This window comes from Carassius carassius, chromosome 29 (genome assembly GCF_963082965.1).
Source record: "Carassius carassius chromosome 29, fCarCar2.1, whole genome shotgun sequence".
NCBI classification, from domain to species: domain Eukaryota; kingdom Metazoa; phylum Chordata; class Actinopteri; order Cypriniformes; family Cyprinidae; genus Carassius; species Carassius carassius.
The window spans coordinates 3,431,716-3,454,106 of record NC_081783.1 but is presented as its reverse complement, the minus strand read 5'-3'; the positions used below and the strand labels follow the sequence as shown (position 1 = coordinate 3,454,106).

At 35.9% G+C, this 22,391-nt stretch overlaps 1 protein-coding gene across 3 annotated transcripts in view; it reads left to right on the top strand.

Annotated features, from left to right (window-relative positions):
* The first annotated feature begins 17,894 nt into the window (after positions 1 to 17,894).
* LOC132110063 (5-hydroxytryptamine receptor 4-like) overlaps positions 17,895 to 22,391 on the top strand; it is a 100,581-nt gene continuing 96,084 nt past the window's right edge. For all 3 annotated transcript variants that reach the window (XM_059516646.1, XM_059516647.1, XM_059516648.1), the window contains exon 1: positions 17,895 to 18,231. In XM_059516646.1, coding sequence (XP_059372629.1) covers positions 18,156 to 18,231 — 76 coding nt within the window. In that variant the 5' untranslated portion in view covers positions 17,895 to 18,155. The remainder of the gene's footprint in view (positions 18,232 to 22,391) is intronic.

Sequence of the window (22,391 nt, the reverse complement as noted above, 5' to 3'; positions counted from 1 at the left end):
TTTCTAAAAAGCAAACTTGTGTAGGATAAACATGCATATGATATTAAGACTTGTTTTCACAGAATATATACAGTCACAGACAAGGGCGTAACTTTGGGTCTACCATTGGGGGGGTTAAACTCGCGGCATATTTATTTATTTATTAATTTATTGTATTATTTTCTTGTGTAAAAGGTAACATGCTAATTTGCATAATTTAATTATGCAATCCCCCCCAAAACGGGTGACTGTATTGGAGCAAACAGCAGTTACAATTCAGTGACATTGGTTCTACACAGTCCCTGGCACCCTCTGGCTTTACCTCATAGGACACTGGCAAACGAACATCTAGCCAGCCAACTCCAGTCAACAAAACAAATCATCAGCTAACTCAGTGTTTCTCAAACTTTTCTGCCATTCCCCACTTCAGAGGTAGGAAAGGGTTCCGAGCCCCACCTGTCCCCAATCACCCCAACAAAATGTTAATAAACTAGGCTTTAAGTTTAACTGTTAAAATGTATTTTATTAACATCACATTTTAAAAACTTAACATCAAATAACAGCATTAAAAAATTTCAAATAAAGAAAATGAAAGTGCAATTATATTATCACTTTGCATGAAATAAGACTCAAAATTAGATTAAAAAATAATAATAATTGTGTTTGCATTTAGCTTCTGATAACATCAATACAAGTGTGGACTAACATTAACCTAGTTGTGCTTTGATTCATTTTGACACTTTGCAAAATCCATGCAAAAAGAACAACAAAAAAACAAACAAACAAACAAAAATAAAAATAATCTCAAATTGAACCAGAGGTGGTAAATTCCTAATAATGTACGTATTTTTTTAGGTATTTTAATAAGATAGATACCTAAAATACGTTGCGCATACAGCTCAAGTAATGCGATCGTTATAAAGGTGTTTGAACAACAAAACACATCCACTTGCACATATTTGACAATCGGAATATCAGATATATCCTGCTATAGCTAACACATTTGTGAAATTTTGAATAAAAAAGGAAATAAAAGCAGATCATCAGTCATTCAGCACTATTGTGGCTACGGTGTGACAAGCAATGAATGGCGCGTCTCCATGGGAACCATAAAGCGATACTACGATCAATAACGGTAGCCTTGAAATACTTTTAAACTTACGTGTGAAGAGGTTAAGTAACGTCAAGGCTTACATTTAAATGTGTCTTTGTTTTGAGTGTATGGTCAATAAATAACGGAATTTAAAAGATGGGCACAAAACCTGTTTGTCACGTTTCTATTCCCCACACTTTGAGAAACGCTGAGCTAACTTAACAGCTAACTTAAGGGTACCTCCGTTCGGTCAGGATTTTTCTTTTTTTTTTCTTTTTTCTTTTTTTTTGGCTGGTGTCGACAAACAATAAAAAATCGTTGTCTGGCTGCCTTTCAGTGTCCTTTTCATCTTTCCGTCAGCTTTCTCCAACCAGTCATCCCATCGACTGCGCAAAATAGTGAACAAACTTGGTGCAGAAAGCGGGTTGGGTAATACCAGAGACTTTGGTAATACCAAATCGGTGCGGTGGGCGGGGGGTACATTACAGATTATTTAAAATATGATACTATCTTTCTTGCTGGCAAATGAAATTAATAAAGAAAATGAACAAAAGTATTCATTCTGAATATTTCATATCTATTTTAATCTGAATGATGTGATGATATTGGGGGGGTTATATTAGCTGGATCTGATTTTTGGGGGGGTCATGACCCCCGTAACCCCCGTGCAAATTACGCGCATGGTCACAGAAAATCACAGTCTTGATTTTTGGGTTTCTTGGGGTTTCTGTAAGTTTGAAAGTGGATCAGAGTCTCAGCGGATCACATTTTCCAGCCTGACCTGTGTCACCTGAGGGTTCGATTCCAGGGAAATATTTGCACAGAATACAAATTAGCGAGAGTTGGCAGCGGCAGCCGGTTCGCTGAGATATCAAGTTTGGCAGTACTGTACGTTTAAAGTCGTTCCAATGTTTGCTCAATTTCAAGAGATTATGGTGAGGACGTATAGAAACTTCATGTTGCTAATCTAAAAAAGTGGAGACATTACATGTTCTTTTTTAAATGAGTGTTTAGAGTTCAGGTGATAATTCTCTCTTTTCTGTTGAGCGTCTTTCGAAGTATTTGAAGCAGGTGTTCTTTAGTTTAAAATGACAAATAAAAGGGATGATAATTTAAACTGCAAACATTAAGTCTATTCTAGCTTCTTTGATGTATATGCAAATTCATCTGAGAACCTTCCAAGGCCTCATGTGTTTGATCAGTCATTGTTATTGGAGAGTGGTTCATTTGGTTTAATGAATTTGACTAAGACGTATAATATAATAAAGACACAAGCACTGCGTGACCTGAGCTGGTGCCAAAAGACAGTGTAATTAGCTTTTTTTTATTTCAACAGGTAGTGCTTGTTGTCTTTTAGATGAAGGATGTTTTTATAGCATAAGGGGCTCTCATAATAAACTATGCAAATGTTCACTTGTCACAAAGCTCAGGGGTGCCAGGTCTGTCTGGTTAGCTTTAGCCCCTGCTTGTAAATACTGTAACTATCAGGTTCTCTTTTGACAGCATATGCTTTAAAGTCACTGTGTATTCTGCAAGCAATATGTATATTTCAGTAGATGCTTTCTTAGTGTCATTCTTTTTTTCTTTTCTTTTTTTCTTTTTTTAAAGGGATTTTAAAATGAAGCTGCAGTTGTCAAAGCTGCAAAATCATGGTGTGGTTCCTTATATTTTCATTATGATTGATGTATTGAAACATGAAACTGAAACATGAAAGTATTATGTTTTAATTTCTAATAAAGCTGTTTTATTTACTTGACACATTTTTACTGCCATTGTGCACTTGTCCGTTTTGAACATTGCGCTTTAAAATGTTTGTATTTGTCACAGAATGTGTACAAATGCTACACCAAAACAAAATTGGTGGTGAAATTTTCACAATTAATTAAAAAGAAATAGAAAGTAAAATTAAATGAAGAATAACATTTTGAAATATAAACATTAAAATAATGCTTTATTGTTAAACGTATTCCAGTAATCTTTAATTTACCACTTTATAAAAATATTGTTTTTGCAGTGAGTGTATAGTAAAACAAAGGACACCTGCCAAATATGGTAAAAAAAACTGTAAATGGTTTAACATCACATCATATGTAATTTTACTCTAGCTAATGGTAATGGTAAATTGTTTTTGCAAATAGAAACTATGAATTACAAAATAACTTTATGATGGAAAACAGTAAAAAGGAAATTTCCAGAACCTCCTGTTTAACATAGAGTCTCATTATGTTTTCTTCTTATTTTTATTATCAGTAATGTACATTAAAGTGTTTTGTGTTAGATTGATTTAGTTTTCTAGTGTTGTGTGTTAGTTACCATAATGACGGTGTTTTATAACAGTATAACAGTGCTTCATTTACAGTGATTCATCATGTGGCTTTGTGTTGTACCACTTTTATTATTGTGGTGGTGGTTAAATTTTAATTAAATGTATGCATTGATCAGACGCTAAAGCGACTTACATTGCATTCAGGTTAACAATTTTCTCCTATCATGTGTTCCCTGGGATTCGAACCCCCAACCATTGCTTGTTAACGCAATCAGTACATTTAAAACATTTATTGTTAATCTAGACTGATATAGCCACATAATCCCACTGCCTATTTTCTTTTTTTTCTAACCATAAATTTATATTTATTTGTCGTAAGATCATGTTCTGTCCTGAGAGCTGAATTATGATGAGGTTTGCTGCAATTCCCCTGCATAACATGCCAGTATTATCATGTTCTTTCACACAACTATGCACTTGCTTGACTTCATAACTCACTTTCCCACTACTTGTGGGAATACTGCTCACGAATATATCAGTCAGTATGATATCTGTCCTATATGGAGGGTATGAATGAGATGCTGTAATGTCAAATTATGGTAACTTTGAGTGTTCAGGCTTCACGTTAGCTAACAGTTCCACAAACTCAGGAGTGTGAGAGTTTCGTTTTGTCCTGACAGGCCTCTGTGGACTCACTCCAGGCTTGTGTCGTGTGAATCTCTTTGTGTGTCTTTTGGCATAACTCAGTTGTTATATCAGCACAGTTGTTTGTCCACGGTTGATAAATGACACCCAATTAACTCAGCAGAACAAAACGCATTGTCTGCCGAATAATTTTATAGATAAATATTCGTTCAACTATATTCCCTGTGAAGGTTGTGCTTTGTCATGCTGTATGGCTTCTGTGTTGTCCACAAATGTTATCTGTTTTCGGTGGAAGTGAAAAACCAATTTAAAATCAGCTAGCTTTATGAGCATCTGTGCTGACCCTGACCCCAACTCCTCTCACAAAGGACGATGAGAGGCTCGCTCTCAAAGAAAAGTGGACGGCCTGTAGTTTCTTCCAAAGAGAACAAAACACACACATTGAATTGTTCAGTCAACGTAAATTGAATTGGGTGAATTTCGAAGGTGCTTGTTTTCTGACAGTGCTTCTCAAATAGTGGGTCATGGACATTTGGTGAGTTTGTGCATTTATGGCGCTATCATGTTTTTCATCAATTACTTTTGTCTGGTAAACAATTCTGATACTGGGTTTGGGTCACCACCTAATGTCTGCTATATTTGGAAGCTTTTTTCCACCACTGAATAAAAAATAAAAAGATAATTGAACTCACAATTTTGACTTTTTTCTCAGAATTGCAAGATATAAACCTGCAATCTTATAGTTGTAAGAAAATAGTCAGTCTTTTCTTTTTTCCTCAGAATTGCAAGATATAAACCTGCAATCTTATAGTTGTAAGAAAATAGTCAGTCTTTTCTTTTTTCCTCAGAATTTGACTTTATAGCTCTCACTTGCAAGTTTATATCTCGCAGTCGAAGAAAAATCTGAATTTCAGGAAACAAGACAGATTTGTGAGATAAAACTACCGTCTATAAAAAGTCTGTAAAAACAGAGTATAATGTTCTGTTGAGATGAAGGAATTTTCCATTTGTATTTTGCAGAAACATTGCATTGTTTTGTGTTTTAGAGTTCAAGGTGTTCTAACAATGTCCTAGCAGAATATACCTGCAGTCTTTGAAAGTGCACGTGGGGTGACTATAATTTCTCGAACAATTATGTAAACTCAGTGTGCAGCTAACAGGCCTCATAAAGAGAAGGTATTTGTACAGAACTTAGTCATTCTTGCACAGTTAGCTCATTGAGTTAATTATCCTCATGCATTGCTGCCCACCAACAGAATGTGCCAGTGAAATGACTGGAAAAGACTGAGCAACTGCATTTCTATAGGCAGAAAGTTTGTACATTTTCTATTAGTTACTTAGAAGTCTAAAGGGACATGACTGCTTATTCATGTGGGATTGTAATTTCTTATTGAATGCATTGATCCGCCTGCTGTAATTGCATGTAGCATTGCAAGTATGTATAAAAGAAACAGTGTTCTGAGTTACGGTTGAACATTGAAATGATCGAAAATGTTGCGGACAGACTGTGACAGTCTCTATTTGTCACAGACTTCATAATACACAACGAACGAGCTCTGCAGTGAATGAGTAATCAAGTATGTCACTCCCTTCTCATATTAACCGTGCTAGTATTTTTGTCAGTTGTGTTGAATGAATGCGGAATATTATCATTTAACTGAGTACATTTTTTGCCATCCTCCCTAATCGACTGGCTTCAAGAAGAAATGAGATTGAACTAGTTTCTGTCAGTGATTGATTGACATTGTGAAAATCAGCTTATCAAGAGACAGTGTTACATGGAACGAATAAATAACACCCTAAAGAATATAATACCTCAACAGAGATATCTTTAAATATCTCAGATGGAGAACAAATTTGGTTAAATCTTATGAAAAAAAAAAAAGAAGTCAGGGTTATCTCACAGGTTACATACTTTCTGCCAACAATTGTATAATATGTATCGCTTAAAATTTAAGGGGGGTCAGAAGAATACTTAGAAAAATATTTTAAAATAGTGTAATTTATTCCAATTTAAAAAGTAAGTATATTAAAATAAAATGTTAAAATTTACAGAATTTGCCATTATTACTGAATCAACACCTCTGTCGAACACCTATTTATAACACTTTTTAAATGCTCTTTTAAATGTTTTCCTGTTTTTATATATAGTTGCAATCAAAATTAAAACTCTATTAAAAACAGAATTAGCTGTTACACATACTGTGGCAAGTGGGGCGGGGCCGAGGGACGTGGGAACAAGGAGGGAGGCCGGCAATGATTGGGCAAATCAGTGGCACCTGCGACCCACCGCCGGTCTCGAGTCCCACGTAGGAGATGGAAGGATATAAAACTGGAGCGACGACATTGAAGGACGAGAGAGGACCAGGCCTGGGCTTTTAGTTGTGTGTTGATTTTTATTTGAGCGCACCAGTCGTCCGTGAGGGGCTGGTGCGCTGTTTTGTGTTTATTTTGTTATTAAAGTTTCATATGATTGTCCGCCGGTTCCCGCCTCCTTCTTCCCGATGATTAGGAAGTTTTAGTTCATTACACATACAGTTAGCCCATGCTTGTGTTGAAGTTGAGTAGCAACAATGTCAACACAGATCTCACAAAAGCTAAAGAGAATAAATATTGTATTACTTTAGATAGGCTAAGGCTATATGAAGATTTCAAAGACATTGAAAGTTCCTAGAGACACAGTTTTCAGCCTTATTTCTTAGCTTAAAGTGTGTTTTAACAGAAAACCTTTGAGGGTGTCGAAGAAAAAGCACAATATCATAAAATGTTTAATCAGAGCAACTGAGAAAAACCTGCAATGTACAGCCAAAGACTTGCAAGATGACCCAATGAAAGGAGGAAAACCATTTCAATGCTGTGTGTAAGAAGAACACAAGTAAGGCCTTCATGCAAAAAAGGCAAAGCTCATAAGCAGAAGAACACCATCTCCATCGTCAAACTTGGAGGTGGATCAGTCCTGTTATGGGGTTTCTTTACTGTAGAAGGAAGTGGAAATCATGACTGTATGAAGGACATCATGGATTCTTTGAAGTATCAGGCCATTTTGAAAAGAATTGTGATGCCTTTGGTGCAAAGACTGAAGCTGATGATCAATGGACTTTCCTGCAGGCCAGTCATCCCAAAGTACACATCCAAATCTACTACCGCTTGGTTCAGGGATCAGCCAAAGAATGTACTTGAGTGACCTGTTCAGTCTCCAGGCTTAATTCTCATTGCAAATATCTGGTTGAATTTGAAGAAAGCAGTGGCAATGTGAAAACCAAAGATTATCAGTGATCCGGAAGCTTTTTCAGGCGAGGAATGGGCCAAGACTGTAGTAGAGAGGTGACAGAAGCTTCTAAACACTTACAGACAGCGTTTAATGATGATTTTAAAGAATTAAAGATTCTGCACAAAGGGGGTTGAATAATCACTCAAAAGTGTATTAACAAACTTTCTCTAATACTTTACTAATACCTTTGTTGAATTGATTTGATAAAATGTTGTTCTCCGCAGCAAAATGTCTTGCAGGTCAAGGGGGTTGAATAATTTTGATTGCAATTGTATATATGTAATGTGTATGTATGTGTAAAAAGTTTGAAAATATTATGATTTTTAAATGTTTTATTGACATCTCGTATGCTCACCAAGTCTGTATATACATGATCAAAAAATACAGTAAAAACAGTAATATTGTTGAATATTATTACAATTTTAAAATGCTATTTTCTATTTGATATTTTTAAATCTAATTTATTCCTGCAAAGCAAAGCAGAATTTTTAGCATCATTACTACAATCTTCAGTGTCACATGAAATCAATGACAGAAATCAATCTGAATACACAGATTGAGTACACATTTGCATTGCTGCATCGGCACAATCAATACAATCAGAGTCAACAAAGCAATGTATCGATTTTAGTGTGGATTGGATACAAGTCGGCATTTGTATCGTGATGCATTATTTCTAACATATTTGCATTGGTTTACAACAATTTATTTATATCCTAATTCCTATAGCTGCTTCAAATGTATCTTAACTGCATCGAATCATTGGCTATGCAGCGAGATGTGTATTGCATTGGCCTCAGTTATAGAGATGCACATCCCTAATATATGTATTTACAGTATATTTTGCACTGTGAGAGTGTTTGGTTTTGCAAAAACTGTTTGAATTATATGAAATAAATTACCTTTTGATCCTACATGCTATAAGAAGTGTTTAGAGGAATAACATTTAGCAACACATGATTATAAAGGGATTAAATGTCATGATACAACCTCGATTCCCAGTTTACGAATCTCATCATGTAATCTCTCTGTTACTATTGCACTGCAAGAAAGGACACTCAGCTTGTTTCACTTGTGCCCTTCCCACTGCATTTGCATAAATCATTTTGCATTTGAAACTTTAATTAGACCTCTACTCTGACCTACCAGGACCATACATGACAACGGCAAACAGCAAAATAACAACTCATTATAGTGGTCTGTCAGACTCCCTACTGTATTTTGAGTGAAGGACAAGTACGTTGTACAGTAATATTAGTTCATCAAAAGCTTTATTTTTTTTTCCCCATCTATCTACTAAAAGGTCTACTGGCATCCAGACTTGTATCGGACACACACCGCATATGCAACAACATCAATTTGGATCAGATGCACACACATACAAAGATGAGTGGGTGGATGCTGAGAAGCTGAGGCCGGTTTTTATATAGAGAAGCAGTTTTGTTGTCATTTGTTTGATGTTGATCTGCTAACTTTAAAAGACCAGAGATCTGGACACAGACACAGCTGTGAACTTCAGGAGAAAAAAAGATGATCATGCAAACATACAGACATCCAGCATCAAAGTCCACGTCTGACTCATGGAGCAGGCTTGTGGATGGTGTTATGAGTTTATTTTTCATGATTTATCCTTTCTAAGACGCACTGTGGGAATTCAGTTCTTGCATATTATTTACCGCTGCAAAATAAACTTAATATCACATTTGCTAATTAGTGAGCATGTCCTCATCTAAACTTTCAGAATATGCCAAAATACCCTGATTATATATGATGTAAACTGTGATGGTCATTGAAATATATTTTACAATTGAAAAAATGTTTAGTTTAACACTTCATATACCAAAATACATTTGCAAATGTGAATACAAATGTAAATTAGGATAGTCTACTAGAGATCAAAACTAGATTTATACTGATATAATGTTTAATTTATATAATTTATGTAATTATTATTATAACTATTTCTCTTTCATATAGGCAGACCCTGTAAATGTAATGTTGTTACAAATTCCAAAGTGAAGTTTGTGAAAAGGCAAGGTGCTCCATAAAAGTGCAATGGCTGCAATGTAGATAAGCTAAAAGCCAGTATCCCATGATGCATTTGTCTGGGTGAGACATTAAATATCATTAAGAAAGAACCACTTGGTCACTTAATAGTCTCGGCAAACACACAAACACATTATCCAGTTTGCTTTCCACTTTGTGCTCGGTGTGCATCTTAAGCTAAGAGCTCGTAAAGTACAGCAAGATGGAAAATTTTAGCCATCCAAACAAGTTCAAGCAACTGAGCTTTAAATAATTCTTGTTTGTCCCTAGTGCGAGGAGAACTTAAATCCAGTAATATTGCACAGCATATCTTCTGAATTAGACTTGATTCCTCTGGGTACAGCAAACCCTCACGGTTCAGGAGTAATATTTGCTGCCTTAAGCATTGGCAGAAGCTTTCTCTGAAATCCTAGCCAGGTGTGGGTAATAGCATGGATGGGCAGAAGACCCAGAGAAGTGTTTCTCAGCCTCATCTCTTCCTTTATGCTCCCCGACCTTTCTTTCATTCTCTCTGGGGAGTCACTAACTTCTCTCATCTCAAGCAAATCACAAGCCCCTGATTGCGTCCATCAAAGGAATCGTACCGGACCAAACCCGTGCACTCTGACACCGGCCACTGCGAGGAAAGGCATGACCGAGCAGCCTGCCATCAATATCGACATCTTTAACTCTGAGTCAATAAAACATGTGGGTCAAGGGCTAAGTTGTGTCTGGAAGCAGCTGAAGATGGAGCACTTTCTAAAATGTCAGTCATTATTGATTATCCATTAAGAAGGTTGTTAGGAGATGATATTAACTAGATGCTCGCTAAACGACAGGGTTCACTGACCTGAACTACATCTCAAGGAATTGCTTAAGGACAGTAATTGATGAACATGTTATGCTGTTATGCTTTAACACATTGCTACCCTAAGGAGCGAAATGTTGAAGGGAAACAGCTCTTTCTCAGAGTTAAATGGATAGTAAAAACATTAATTAATAAATAAAAACTTTTGGGGGGAAAAGACACTTGAGAAATGTCAGGGTTTTTATCTCTAAACACTGGAAGCCAATTACAAACATTCTTCAAATCATATTGGGTTTCACAGAAGAAAGCCTTACAGGTTTGTAATAATGTGAGGATAAGTAAATGATGACAAAATTATAATTATGATATCATTTTGTTTTGAGATTTGATAAAGAATTGCACAGTGTGCAAAGTTAAATATCTAATACTGGCCGATATTAGAAGTCAGTAACCGATACGTGACTAAAATTTGTGCATCCCTACACAAATTGTGTTACTGTAAGCATCTGCATTCACAGGCCATTATTGTGCAGCATTTTATTTACTTTGGAAGTTGGATGACGTAGCTGGAGAAAAAAGATAACTTGAGAAATGTCAGGGTTTTTTTCTCTATTCAATGGAAGCCAACGGTCACCAAATTTATTGATTACCAACATTATGTTTCGCAGAAGAAAGAAAGTCATACAGGTTTGGAATGACATAAGGATGAGTAAATGATGACAGAATTATAATTATAATATATTTTCATTTTGACATTTGTGAAATATTGCTGTTAGCATGCGCAGTTAAATATATAATACTAGCCGATAATATAATTAAGTATTCACGGATGTGTGCACCACTGAGTTTATTGAGACACAGAATTGCTAATAATCAATATATTACTTCTGTTGATGTGCTGACCAGCCACTTTAGATTTAAAGTCAGGTTTAAAATTAAAAAATTAAAAGTTCCTACGGAAAACTTATCAGATAAATAGATCACACCATTGCATTGACTTTTCAGACCTTAAACTGGCATCGGTTTAATAGATTAAGAAAATAAAACTCTTATCATATTTGTTTTGTCTCGTGGTATAAAGATAGCTCAAGAGCAAACTTGAAATATATACTTCATGTGGGCACAAACAGGTGCACACACAATCATGAAAGATGTATGACTAACCTTTGAATGTGCTGGCTTTACACATACCTAGAGGGAAGCAGTCGACCTATTTTCCATAATGAAGAGAAATACTAGCATTTGCACACTTCTCTAGTAATGCAAGTGGCATTGTACCAGGATGCCGAACAGAAAAGTGACTGTTTTGAAGAGGAATCTTTTAAAAAATTTCTGCCACTCCGTTGGAAGAGTGGGAGTGAGATTTCACAGGAACAATGAATAGGTGCCTAAGTAATTCGGATCTGCACATGACAGAGCAGAAAGACCTGAATGCAAGAGAATTATATGCTTTATGCAGGAGGATATGTTACAGGTCTAAGGTGAAGGTTTACAGTACTCATAGTCCTATTCATAACATAAAGTGAAATGAATGCTACTGTAAGCAGAGCTTGCTCTCTCTCAGCACACTAGCCTCTCTGTTTTTGTTGATTTAGTAAAAAGTGCCATCCAATTTATATATGGCACGACAGTGTGCCGTTTTTTTCTGGCTGATGACTGGACTGGATTGCAATATCGGTTACAAAGAGAGAACGCGAAAAAAAAAACGAGAAGAAAAATGTGTGAGGCTCAGTTCATGGGAAAACATATGCTGTCTTAATGAAGTCTTTTCAAAAATATCATTCATTCCTCCAGGAAATAATTTCGGGAGACCTCCGGTTCTCATGCCCTCTTGACTCTTTACCACATCAACAAGCTCTTGATGACAAGACTATGAGGGACCTTGGTGGTTCTATGTTCTATTTTCATGTAAGAGTTTTTCTTATAAAAAGGTGCCCGTTTCTTGCTTTAAAATATCTTAGATAAATATGAATTCCTGTGCTGGTTCAGTTTAAATTATGCTGGTTAAACACCCACAGTGAAGACAATAGCACATCAGCATTCAAAGCACAACTTATGCTGGTCTTTTCATTAGGGTTGGATTTGAGATTCATTTGATATTACAATTATATTTTCTCTGCAAGATTTTATAACTTATTTCTGTCAAATAATGTGAGTATGTAATAATAGTAGTTGGACCAGGCCTTTCAAGCTTGACATGCCTTATTTAAACCTATGCATTTTTAAAGCTATATATAGATTAAAGACGCTGACAGAGGTTGTAAAACATGGAGATTAAAAAGGTTAGATACAGAGGATCAAGGGAGTAGAGCAAATCCATGTTTTACTGCAATGATAGTGACTGACATTTCATGTTATTGATGTCTCTGGTTCAAGTTTCTGTTAAGTTGTGTGCTGTTTTCAGTTCCCTTAATACCACTCCTAAGCGAAATGTATAATGAGTGTTTGTTCTGGAAAAGTAAATTTTGATACATTTTTAGTGTGCAACTTTTACATGTAAAGTCTGTTTTAATACAGTTTCATCATATTAATAGCCTACCTCTATACTACACTCTGAGAAGAAAAGGTTCTATATAGAACCTTAAAAGGTTATATCAGGCGCTACGTATTTGGAACCCATAAAAGGTTCTATATAGAACCCTTTTTAAGGGTTCAATCAAAAGAACCCTTTAGGGTTCTTTGTAACCAGGAAAAAGGTTCTATATGGAACCTTTTAGGGGTTCATTCATGATTATTTCTTTTGTCCTTTCCGGATTAAATATTTCATATAATTGACAAACATCAAGACCCTAAAATGTAAAAATGTAATTCACATAAAAAAGTCACCCATGAATACTGAAAAAAGCACACCCAAAGTGCATAGAACATCTACATCTACATCTACATCTACATATTACAAAATAAGTCCATCATAAAATTACATAAATCTATCACTAATAAACAATGCAAATATACAGATTCATCTAAATTCCCATCAGGGTTAGAACAACATCAAGTACCTCAAAACTACAAATCCATATTAATATAACTCACAATGGAAATATACAGATATAGAAGTACTTCAAATCTACAAATTCATATTAATATCACTCATAAATAATGTGAATACATAGATTAAAATTCAGATCAACATTTCAGAACATCAGGTACTTCAAATCTACAAATTTACATTAATATCACTCATAAAGAATTGTAATTACAGATTCAAATTCAGATCAACATTTCAGAATAACATCAAACGCCTCATATTTACAAATTTACATTAGCACTACGAAATATCAAAGTATTATAATAATTGATAATACATTTTGAGCACTGGGACAGTGGCTTCTGGAGAGATTAAACAGGTATTGCTCAACAAAATTCATCATGTGAGTGATGTGCTTGGGGTATTCCACACTGAATATCAAATAAGTAGCAAAGAGGCACTCATCCATTTCTGCGCTCACGATGTTGAAACCCTCCATATTGATGCTGGCTCTTTTTGCATGGAGGGGGTTTGAAGCTTCATGAGAAACTATAGCCGGAGTTGGCTTTACTGATTCCTTGGAAAAAAAAAAGTTGGAAAACATATAAATTATTTGTGAAATAACTTAGAGAATGTTTTCTGTTTTTGATTTAACTAAACTTGCAGCTTGATTATTGAAGAGACACTACACAAACATTCACACATGCAGTTTCTCACTTTCTCTCTGTTGTTAATTTAAATAAATATGCTATTCATTCAAGCTACATCATTTCTGTATCTGCTTTAAAGCATGCAGAATGCTAGATCTAAAGGCCGGTTGCTAAAAAAAAAAAATGCATCAGTGTTTTTTTGCCTCCACGTCTTTCATTTAAATTGTGCAAATGTTTTTGTGAGAAACTGAGCAGCCCTCTCTCAATTTTAACATCTTTGTATTTCTCCTGATTACAAAACAACTGTCAATAAGAGTAAAACATTCTCCATTAGAACATTATTCTACAAGAGCAAGACATTTTTATTTAATTTTGTTATCACATTCACAGAGCTACATGCAATCAAGTGATCGTGGCTGTCAATTCTTTAAAACTATGACATCTCAAATATCTGCTCATCACAATGAACGTCATACAGTTTGGAACTCAAGTTCAGATCATTCTCTGAACCTCCACCTTTTGTTTGCTGAAATGAGCAAAAGACAGTTCATATAAGGAAAATATTTAGAAGTTACAGAACAAATAACTGAAAATCATTTATCAGTAGAATTAAAGCATTCATTCACCCCCAAAAAAATAAATAAATCTGTCACTATTTACTTGTTTACCTTTGTTGTTCCAAACCCACATGACTTATTCATGGATGTCAAGAATAATAAAAAACTTGATTTGGCCGTATGTCTCATACTGCAGATTGTATGGCTGTTCTGTTCTGTTCTGTAGGGCTGTTCTTCATTACCAGTTGAGTGTGCACTATCTGCAGTTAAAAACTAAGCTTAGGATCAGAAAACACAAAATTTAACAGTTTGCAACAAGCACAACAAAACTTACCGATGTAAGGCAACTTGTGACACTGTCGCGGTTCAGGCTCTTTTGTGTTTTAGTGTAAATCGCTGTAGAAACATTGACAACTTAATTACTAATGGGTTTAAAACTTATAAAAAGTAAATTACTTTAAAAAAAAATATTTATCTGACTTACCACAACAATATTTCCGTCAGAACATCAATTTAAATCAGCAGACGGATCGAGGAATCAGCTTCATCCTTTACCGTGACAACGTTGAAAGCTCAGCCAAAATGAAGGAACAGCTGATCATAGCCGTATATGGATAGGGATTTTTAACTAATTTAGTAGCTAGTTCTAATTACGTTTTCCATGCGTTTTTAGGTGCGATATGTGAACTCGGTGTATTCAAATGTGTTTATGAATGCATGTGAATGATCACAAAATTCAAGATATAGGGGTTAGAAAATGTATATATTTATATAATTTTATGTAGTTAATCAATATCGCACGAAGAGTGCCATTTCAGGTTTTCTCCAAAAATCAGCATGATTAAAATGTGATATTAAGTTACTACAAACAATAATTTAATTATAAATACAAAATGTTGCAGAATAATGTAATATATGAATGAATAATAGCCTAAAGAACCTTTGTGCCAAAAGGGTTCTTTCTTGTCATTATAGAACCTTTTTAGCATAAAAGGTTCTTTGGAGTTGAGTAAAGAACCCTATGGTTCTATATAAAATAAACATTTTCAATCTCCAAACATGTGGTCATAACGTTCACCTTGGAGATTGAAAATGTTTCTTTTTTGAGACCCCAGGAGCCCAAATTCAGACCCAGAACAATAAAACCTACAGAAGAGGTGGGAGTTCAAATGAGGAATCTTTATATTACCAAACTGCAGGGAGAGGAAGAGTAGATATAAATCATGATCTGCAAGATTAACCACAAGCTGATGTGATCCGACCACCTCAGAGAAAACCAGTGCTGCAAGAGATTTTGAAGCACAGCAGCTGTGGTCAAAGAGTTCTCGTGTGTTCTGATTGGTGCATGATGATGATGAGTGGATAAAGACTAGAGCAATCAAATAGTGAGAGAGTGATCTGCTCACCTATGTTTGTGGATGTTTCGACGTGCAAAGCAGTTCGGAATGGAAATATTGATATTTTATTTGTTAACAACATACTTTTCGTATCTTAAAATCAGTAAATGTTATGAAATTAGAGAACTAAGCCAATAGTAGCGCTGGCGGTGTCATTTGATTTGGATGGGAACTTCGGATTGTGAATCATTTGAGTCAGTTCGGGAGTTCGTAGCAGGTTCGCGAATCATTTGAGTCAGTTTGGGAGTTCAAAGCGGGTTTGCAAATCATTTGAGTCATTTTGTGAGTTTGTATGGAGCGTGAATCATTTGAACCAGTTTGGGAGTTCGGAGCGGGTCCACGGATCATTTGAGTCAGTTCGGGAGTTCGGAGCGGGTTCGCGAATCATTTGAGTCAGTTTCTGGATCGCGAATCATTTGAATCAGTTCGGGAGTTCGTAGCGGGTTCGCAAATCATTTGAGTCAGTTTGGGGATCGCGAATCATTTGAGTCAGTTTGGGAGTTCGGAGCGGGATCGCGAATCATTTGAGTCAGTTCGGGAGTTCGGAGCTCGCGAATCATTTGAACCAATTTTGGAGTTTGTAGCGGGTTCGTGAATCATTTGAGTCAGTCCGGGAGTTCGTAGTGGGTTCACTTGAATCAACTCGGGAGTTCAAAGCGGGTTCGCGAATCATTTGAGTTAGTTTGGGGATCGCGAATCATTTGAATCAGTTCCGGAGTTCATAGCAGGATCGCGAATCATTTGAGTCAGTTTGGGGATCGCGATCCATTTGAGTCAGTTTGGAGTTCAAAGCGGGTTCACGAATCATTTGAGTCAGTTTGGGGATCGTGAATCATTTGAACCAGTTCGGGAGTTCAAAGCGGGTTCCCGAATCATTTGAGTCAGTTCGGGAGTTCGTAGCGGGTTCGCGAATCATTTGAGTCAGTTCGGGCGTTCAAAGCGGGTTCGCGAATCATTTGAGTCAGTTTGGGGATCGCGAATCATTTTAATCATTTCGGGAGTTCGTAGCAGGTTCGCGAATCATTTGAGTCAGTTCGGGAGTTCAATGCGGGTTCGCGAATCATTTGAGTCAGTTTGGGGATCGCAAATCATTTGAATCAGCTCGGGAGTTCGGAGCGGGATCGCGAATCATTTGAATCAGTTCGGGAGTTCGTAGCGGTTTCGCGAATCATTTGAGTCAGTTTGGGGTTCGCGAATCATTTGAATCAGCTCGGGAGTTTGTAGCGGGTTCGCGAATCATTTGAGTCAAATGCGTGTTTAGGTGTGATATGTGAAGTCGTATTTGTTGTTTTAATTATGTGCCTTTTAACATTATCAAGTAAATTAAAAAAACTAAACAAATCGTGCCTAAAAAGTGCACGCATCTAGGCTAATGTAAAGTTACATGATGAAGTCATACTAGTGCACGTAGCGCGTGTGCATTTTGAGTGCGTTCTTTCACTGCATTATTCGGTGTATTCAAATGCATTCATGAATGCATGTGAATGATCACAAAATTCAAGATATGGGGGATACAAAAATGTATATATGTATATAATTTTATGTAATTAATCAATATCACACGAAGAGTGCCATTTCAGTTTTTCTCCAAAAATCTGCATGATTAAAATGTGATATTAAGTTACTACAAACAATAATTTTATTACAAATACAAAATGTTGCAGAATAATGTAATATATGAATGAATAATAGCCTAAAGAACTTTTGTGCCAAAAGGGTTCTTTCTTGTCATTATAGAACCTTTTTAGCATAAAAGGTTCTTTGGAGTTGAGTAAAGAACCCTATGGTTCTATAGCACCCCAATGAACCCTTTTTTCTGAGAGTGTATGGAGGTTCATAAATGGGAAAATCTATTTTCCATTTGTTATCTAAATATATTTACTTTAATACTTCTATTTATTGCAGCTTGCTATTTAAATTAGTAAATAAGCAAGCTGTCATATAGCAGATGTTTTTATATTTAAAGAATTATTATAGTCGCAGATCCTCTGGAGCAGCTTGAGGTTAGTTTCACACAAACGTCTAAATGATCATTCATAATTATTTATTTTTAATTGACAAGGCTATATGTATCGTATGCATACGGGGTAAAAGTTTGTAATGCATTGTGATTGTTAAAATACTATCCTGATTATGTGTTGTAGGCTATTGGTGTAAACACTGCACGCTAGTTGTAACGCAAACGCGCGTGCTCCTTGACTCGCATGACAACGACACCGGACACGCGTTTCTTGAAAAGGGCAATAGACACTTTGGAGGTGGAAGTGGTGTGAAAGAGGAGGGACCTGAGACTTCAGTTTGCGTTTCACTGTGCGAACTGAAGGGCGCTCACGCACAGCTCTCCTGGACTGACCGCTGAGCCACGGAACTAGTTTGCGCTGACATCGCCTTCACACGTTAAACTCCCGCAACTGTGCCCATCGCCGACAGCGGACGTTCAGTAAACTCCGGTGAAGCCTAGAAGTTGTCCCTTTCTTCCTAAAGCGCCACTCTTCCATGCTAGGATGTGAATTTCCACGGGAGGATCCAGAGTCGTGCCATGGTGTTGACCCGCGCGCTCCTCACAGACATGGTGAGTGATCCATTCATCATTCACGCGCTTTATAATTGCCCCGAAATGCTGAAACTATTAATGCATCTGTGTGCTTTCTGTAATAGAGATGAATACACCGAAATGTTTTTGAACTGCTATGAATCACATAGTGCTCAAAAGCGAGAAGTGTCCTTATATGGGAGTTATATATTAAATTATGCGCTCATTTATGCATTATGAAACAAATGATTGGGGAGTATAAGAAATATGCATAATCCGAACTACTTTAGCCTATTCATATTCTAAAAAGAAACAATTATCACAGTTCTTAATCAAAACACACACACAATACGCATATTTATGTTCATTTGTTACCAGAAATCGTTTTTCAGCAAGTGTCTTGGATATAACACGGTATTTGTTAGTGCTTTCCAGATCATTAATTATTCATAAATACAAATGTCATGTAACAGACATAGCTTCATATTTGACATAAGTTATGCATCTACATGGACTGACAGAGTGGACGTGTGTACCTTGCCCAAGATAGTGTGATCTTCAAGTTCATAGAATGTGGATTAATTACAGCTTCCATTAAATATTGATTCTTTATGATATTTAAAAATTAAGAGGCTGTAATGATACATCAGGCACTTGAACAGAGTCTCATAGTGTCATTCTGTTATTATTGTTTTTAGTCGAGGTTGCATAGCAATATCTGTTTTATTTTTTTCAAACATGTCTTAATTTTCACTTCTCTGTTCAGCATTTTAATGTGGATTTAGTGGCTTACAATCAACATTTAAATAATCAGCTGTGCTGACTGGATGCTGACAGTTCGGTAAATTTAATGGCAAGGTAATTTCATGATTGTCACATTTGGAAAACGCTCTTTCACCATCACCAGGCGGTAATCCTTCTCCATGATTTGTAATTATGAAGTTCTCCAGTGACGCAGAAAGAGAGAGAAGAAAGTAATGAACACTTTAGAGTTGTTCCTCTGTGTTTTTGATATAGAAATGATTGTAAACCTCACAGAGTGGTGGTACTGTAGAAGGATTTGAGTCCTTCTGAATGAACTCTTATATAATCTTATATGAATGTAACTTAACAACCTGTAGAATAATCAGCTCTGTAAATAAGGTAATTTCTGTTAGATGTTCCAATCAATGAGATGACTATCAGGTGCAAGTTTCAGTGCCGTTCCCCATAAAACAAACACAGACTTTGGCTGTTGCTACCTGAGAATATGCTTGGTCAATGCCATGTCGGTCATGCCATGATTAAATGAGACTTCCAGAAAAACGATTTGTCGATATTAATAAGACTCGGATGACTTACAAGTCTATTCTTAAGAATAAAGACTCTGACCTCCATGAACTCACGGTCATCCAGATAGCATTCAAATGAGGAAATCCAACAGCAATGTTTCTCTTCCTATTAGTGTTCAGCAAACATGCAATACTAAATGCACAGGACTTCAGGAGCTCTCAAAGAACTGAGGGTTTCTTAGAAGTTGTAGCTATTTTATTTATTTATTATGCATTTTTTGTCTGTTTTCTTGCAATTGCTAAGTATGAAAGTAAAAAAGGTAGTTGCGACTTTTTATCTTTTTTCTTGCTATTAATAATAATAAGATATTTATTAATTCTGAGATATAAAATTGCTATTGCATGTTATGATGTCAGTTTTAGAAAAGAAAATGTAGAATGTAGAAATGTAGAAAATGTAAACTCGCAATTACGAGAAAACGTCGCAATTACCTCACAATTATCTTCCATTCAGTGGTGGAAATGGGCTTTCATAGATAAGCAATCCTGAAATGCATAAAGATTCACAAAAGAAACGCACTTTTGATGCAGTTGGACAAATGGATTTGCAAAAAAGTCTGAAATTGTTTGTGATTTATTTTCAGTCATTTGGACAGTTCACTCATTTGTACACGGTACGACTTAAAGCAAAAAGAGCCTGGATGAGGTGGACGGTTTCCCTACAGTCCAATAGTAAACAAAACTTGCAAATGTCACGTTTGTCAATGACGAAGCAGCACTTTTTATTGCACCTCCGTGCTGCAGGTAAAAAAAAAGAATAGCCTATTAAAAAAAGCATCAATATCGTGAACTGGGGGCTTTTTCAGTACCCGGAAGGATACACGCAGCTTGTCTGTGTCATATGTTCGGTTAAAACTCTCATTTTATGTTCAATTATCATCTTGTGGGATGTTTCGGGTAGTGTGTCTTAAATCTAGTTGTGCTGATATTCCGACCGTTAGCACTAGCAGTGGGAGGAGTTCATCACTTATCCAGAGAGCTCATAGGTTAATTCGCTTTCATGCAATAGTGAGTGCAGTAGTCAATATTGGCGTCCAAAGCATGGAATGGATGTGTTTTGATAGATGGCTTAGAAGGGGGCCTGGCCAGAAGATCGATACGCTCTTTTTAGCCCAAAGTAGAGCATTAAAACAAAGGTGAAGCTCAGCTCATGTGATCATGTGGCTCGCTTTACATTTCCCAAAGCTTCCGAATCAATTATCTCTTTTGTTTTATCTATTTCTGGGCACAAGGTGTAAATCCATTAAATAAAGTTGTCCATTTTCAATGGGAGCCATGTTAAACATGCCTCAATTTGGAATAATAAGCTGTAGGATTAATGAGTTTGGTTACTGAAGTGATTGGAGTGATTTCATTCTCTGTGCCTCGTGTCAAGAAGCTTGTAGTCGAAAGATCATTGGTTGGTCTAGACTAGAGAAAAAACTTGAAGGTCCAGTTTACTGCTGTCAATCACAGTGTGTTAGAGCAGTGATAATGGTCTCAGTGTTTAAATTACTGCAGACTTAACACAATTTTCTCAGTGTAAACAAAGGGTTGTGTTTTTTCTCACTTCACTTTCTGTTTGTCCGAATATATTTTTTTACTTTATTTATTTGGATAGTTCACCCACAAAAATTTTTGTCTCCTGCTTATCACAAAAGAAGATATTTTTTGATAAAATATAAGGAAAGTCAATGGCTACCATGCATCAAAATATCTTCTTTTGTGTTCATCGAGAGAAAAAATTATACAGGTTTGGAGTAAATTATCTCATCTTTTAGGGAAACCGCCTCTTTAACCCATAAAAAATAGTTTTGTTGTTGGTATAAATTAATATATTTCTGTTGACTTTTATTTGAGTAAAACTTATAATTATTATTATTAATAATAATAATAAAAAATTTTTTTCCAGAATTTAGATAGAAATAAAATAATGTATTACTTTATTACGAATTATTCCAATTTATAATTTTTTAATTAATAAATTAGAGTAATAATTGATGTTTATGTTACAACAAATCATGCAAGGTCTTGGACTTTTCAGTGCTTTTATTAGGACACCCCGAAAAACAGTAAAATAATGTTTCAAAAAGTAATCATAAATTTAGCAGCCTATTGTTCTTGATTTCACAGAAAACATCATAAAAAATTAGGTTTCTAATAACAGCATTATGGATCATTTCATGCTGCAAAATTATGAGGAAATGAAAAATTATTACTAGTTCGTTCTATTTACATCTTTCACTTTTAAAATACATATATTCATACATGTAAATGTTCATGTAATGTTGACTTTCCTTCAGCTTAACAGCCTGTTTGTCCTTTGGGTTATCGGTGTTCCTGAACAAGAATTCCTATTACAGTTTCACAGTCACTTACAGTAGTGCAGCTTTGAAAAAATCCATGGGCTCTGGCACCTAGTGTGAGATCTCAGAGGACTGATGGCCACAGTATTAGAGAGGGACTCACAGGAGGCATGAACCCACAGAGACACCTTGAGTTCTCTTCATTAGCCTTATGATGTCCAGCAGCATTACAGTGCATATCAGAGAAGATCACAGCAGACCCTCTCCAGCAGCGCTGGAGCCACAAAAGCACCGTTATTAGGAGGGGGTCTAAAAGGATCTAGTTAGTTATTTCTGAGAAAGTACATTTTTACAGTGGCTCAGAGACATCAGCACTGGACTAGTACAAACTAAGCACAGTTGTTTTATGGACACAATTATGCCACTACTTTAACAATTTCAAATAGTTCTTGTTCTGAGTGTAGTTAGTCGTCATATGTTTTGAATTTTGGCTCAAAAACATCCACTTAGATCTCTCTGTGAACTGAAACGATGGGACATATTTGGTAGCAAATACCGGGCCATTTTCCAAGATAAAGCCTTG